This window comes from Notolabrus celidotus, chromosome 3 (assembly GCF_009762535.1).
Source record: "Notolabrus celidotus isolate fNotCel1 chromosome 3, fNotCel1.pri, whole genome shotgun sequence".
In the NCBI taxonomy this organism is placed as follows: Eukaryota; Metazoa; Chordata; class Actinopteri; order Labriformes; family Labridae; genus Notolabrus; species Notolabrus celidotus.
The window spans coordinates 5,346,215-5,350,304 of record NC_048274.1 but is presented as its reverse complement, the minus strand read 5'-3'; the positions used below and the strand labels follow the sequence as shown (position 1 = coordinate 5,350,304).

The 4,090-nt window shown below is 43.3% G+C and overlaps 1 protein-coding gene across 1 annotated transcript in view; it reads right to left on the bottom strand.

The window, feature by feature from the left end:
- Positions 1–1,593: 1,593 nt before the first annotated feature.
- gpa33a (glycoprotein A33 (transmembrane), paralog a) overlaps positions 1,594–4,090 on the bottom strand; it is a 5,676-nt gene continuing 3,179 nt past the window's right edge. Inside the window, 1 exon segment of the mRNA XM_034680763.1 lies at positions 1,594–3,415. Coding sequence (XP_034536654.1) covers positions 2,944–3,415 — 472 coding nt within the window. The 3' untranslated portion in view covers positions 1,594–2,943.

Genomic DNA, 4,090 nt, shown 5'->3' with positions numbered 1-4,090 from the left:
ACACCAATTCAAAAAAGACGATCTTTGCAGCATTAATAAACATGTTTACAGCCTGGCTCAAAACATGTCTTGGCTCTACGTTGCTAATTTCTCTATCGGCACACACTGTACTACTGGGGTGATTTTTTTTCTAACACAAAGGTTCAGAAGATATTAAGATTATGAGTTTTTGCCCAAATAAGGACATGACTGACTTGACTGACAGGTGGAAACACAGAGCTGTTGGCTAGGAGGATCGAACCCCGCCTCTTTACGTCACACTATGGCTATTTCTGAAACGGCCTGCTACATACTACTTACTAATGTAGTCGGCAGTAGGTAATGCCTACTACATACTGCGTTTGAATTTAGTATGTAGTATGACTGTTCTGTTCGATCTGTGTTGCAGTATGCTGGGTCAGATGTCACTGGATTTCCGGTTTTGGAGAGCGGAAGTAAACAATGGCGAAGCCGATACAGAAACTGCTTCTTTAACATCCACTTATGATTTAAAAAGTTAGGAAGTGGTTTATATATAATTTGATAACTTCCACAGCCCCCAATAACGGATTTCCTCCCGTAAAGAAAGAAGGAAAAAGAAAAAGCGGACTGAGCGCTGTGAATTGTGGGAAACAGTACACGAGGGAGACTGGTCCGATGCATGCTGTGAAATTTTCCCGAATCAGTAGACATCCAGGGAGTTTTGGCATACTGCAGATTTTGCTCTTGTTCAAATACTACTTACTACATACTGAATTCTGGCCAAATCAGTACGTACTGCTAGTATAGTAGGCAGTTTCGGAAACAGCCTATGCCTGGTTGAGTTCCGCATTTCCAATATGGCTGCTGTCCATTATTTATACAGTCTGTGCACAGCACGCACTACAGACTGGAGCCAGATACTCAACCTGGTGATGTCTGAAGGGTTGAATGAAAACGATTAAAACTGGTCTTTTAATGCCCGGACTGGGACAGCCTTCATGTGGTGCTGTGGTTTTCTAAATACTGAGTTCCTGCTTTTAAAATTTTTAAGATGGAGTTTTTGGAGCTTCTTTCAGTTTTGGTAGACTTGCAGAGTTGACGGACTTGGTGTCTAACATGGTTGACATGAAAAGTTGAAAAGCACGTGAAATCCACATCATGTTTCTGAAAGCTGACTGTTTTAGATTTAGTCTATTCGGCTTTGAATAGTTTCCTTGTGAGGGAGAACTTATATCATAATGTGAGTCAGTACACCAAGCTGCTCTGCTCGCTTTCTGGTAAAAACCGAAAAACTACACGTTCAGGGTTTTAGTTTCGACTGAAGATGAAGCTGGGGTGAGAACCTGACAAGAACTTATCATTTTATTTTGAAACCCAAACTCCCCCACATCCGATTCTTGTTTGTAGTAACTTCACGCAGCAGGATGGGGGCGCCAAGGCGCTGAAACAATGGATGGTGGAGAGGGAGGGAGTGAGGTGGGAGAGAGGAGGGAGTGAGGAAGGAGAGACGAGGGAGTAAGGAGGGAGAGAGGAGGGTGAGGTCTGAAACATGGGAGGGACATTCTTAAAGATATATTTATAGATAAATTAAAATTAAAGCTTTAAGAAAAAAACAGTAAATATAAGATTGAACACAGTTTAATGTTTTAATTTAATCAGCTTTATTTTACATACAGAATGAACGTCTGAAGATGATTCTTTAAAACATTTTTTACAAACCTGAATGATAGTTAACACAACAACAGCTTGGATAACATATCTGCATTTTCTGTATAAAACAAACATTATAAAAACATATGAAGCTGTAACAGAATATATACTGAGAGAGGTTAAAATAAAGAATAAAATCTACTTGGGTTTTTTTTTTTTGGCAAAAAACGAACCCTGAGATGTACGGAGATGTTCCCGATTATCAGGGGGAGAAGTCGTATTATACACGCGATATGACACAAGATTAAAACCCAAAGAGAAGATTAAAGTCTACGTTTCTATAAAGAATATAAAGTAGACCGTCCTCATAGAAACAACAATAACGCAGCGTAATGTAAAGAAGAAGCTCCTTTCGTTAGCACGAAGCTAACATCACAAACTACCACCATCAAAACCCAACAGCAGAAACACACACACACACACACACACACACACACACACGCACACGCACACGCACACGCACACACACGCACGTCTTCAAAACATGGTGTTAGTCATAATCTGGGGATTTTGAAATGTCGGTCTGACCTGATCTTTGTCATTTGTGAATTACACATAACGATTGATCAGCGTTTAAACCTGTTCACCTGTTGACCCTGCCCCCCGCCCCGCCCTCCCCGGTCATGTTTTCAAAGGGTCAGATGGACATTTCAGGATCCCCGCCCTGCTTTGGCCGATCCCTCACAGAGACCTCGTCTCTCTCTCCTCGTGTTTCTGTAGGTTTCACTTTAAGCTAATTATGTCACAACAAGGAAGCAGAAAATGAGCCGCTGAGGTCACACCTTTTCGTTTCCAGGTAAACGGCTGTCATTGGACGACTGATCATGTTCACACGGCGGCCATGTTTAATTGTGAGGGTGGGAAGTAGAACTAAAGTTACAGCTGCTGATAATGAATCCCATGAACGTAGAGGATCAAACATGAACCATTGAAGCGCTCTTTGACGGAAAGGAACACTTTAACGTCAGCTGACGTTAGCATCCAGCAGCATTTTAGCTAAGATCACCTTTAGCTAGTGAGAGGCTAAACGCTAAGATTAGGACACATGGAGTATCTGATGTGACACAATCTGACAGCAAAGGGAATCCTTGCCGCGGCGGCTGAATGTAAGTGTCAGCTGTTATCTGGAAGGAGCTAACGTGTTTCCAGATATCTTGTTTGTTTTAGAAACCTGACCTGAGTGACATCAGAACAGCATTTCAGAGAGCGCCGTGTGACATGGTCAAAGAGACGGGGAGGAGGTGAGATCAGTGGAGAGACGGGTCGTCGGTCTTAGTCATCGTAGTCCCTCCTCGGTTTGTTGTTAGGCGGGACCGGTGGTCTGTCATCGTGGGGCTCATCATAGCGGTCATCATACCGGCGGTCTCTTTCATCATCATCATAGCGACGGTCTCTGTCATCATCATATTGGCGATCTCTGCGGTCGTCGGTGCGGCGGTCGTCGGTGTGGCGCTCATCCTCATAGCGGCGCTCATCATCATAGCGGCGATCATCATCATAGCGCTCATGGCGGTCACCGCTCCTGTCACGGCGGTCTGTATAGTCGCTGCGGCCATCATCGTAATCGCTGCGGCGGTCATCGTAATCCCTGCGGCTGTCGTAGTTGCGCTCGCTCCGTTCTTCATAGCCGTCTTGGCTCCTCACGCTGGAGTCCGGGTAACCTTTGGGGTCCTCTTGGCCGTCAGCTCGGCGACTCTCGCCGTTTCCAGCCGGCTCCTTGTCCGTGTACTCTTCCTCACGGACGCTGCAAAGAGAGCGAGTCAGATTGTTGGATGAAACTCTGATAAATGTCTCTTCCCGGCGTCGATCTGATTTCTGTCCTAATGTTTTTTTGAAGGTTTAATTTTGATTTAAAGCTGAAACATCGAATAACAACTGACCGCTGACAAGAAACACTAACTCAGAGAACGTTTCATTACAGTGTCCCTGCACCGCCATCTTGGCTTCATCTTGGTACAGTGAGAAGAGGTGGAGACACCAGCCATCTTTATATACAGTGTGATAAAAACAGGCTGAATCAGAGAGACGAGTGCGTCTCTGTGGATGAGACATGAGGAGGATATGACTCTGGAGGTCACAGATTAATGTTGGTTTGATCTTGGTTTAGTTTTTGGCTCTCTGAGGCAGAATAGGTCACTGATGTTGTTGTTGTTGTTTTTGTTTTGTTTTGTTGTCTTTGAGTTTCTTGAGAGTCTCCTCTCTTTAAAATTAGCCTCACAAACCTCTCTGTCAGTTCTCCTCTGAGCGTCTGATGTTTGTAAGTTATCGTTCACTCATTGAACTTGACTCTGACAGTTAAATAATAATAATAATAATAATAATAATAATAATAATAATAATAATAATAATAATAATAATAATAATAATAATAGTTTCAGTCTTTCCTGCAGGAACATTATATCATTACTTCAACCCTTCA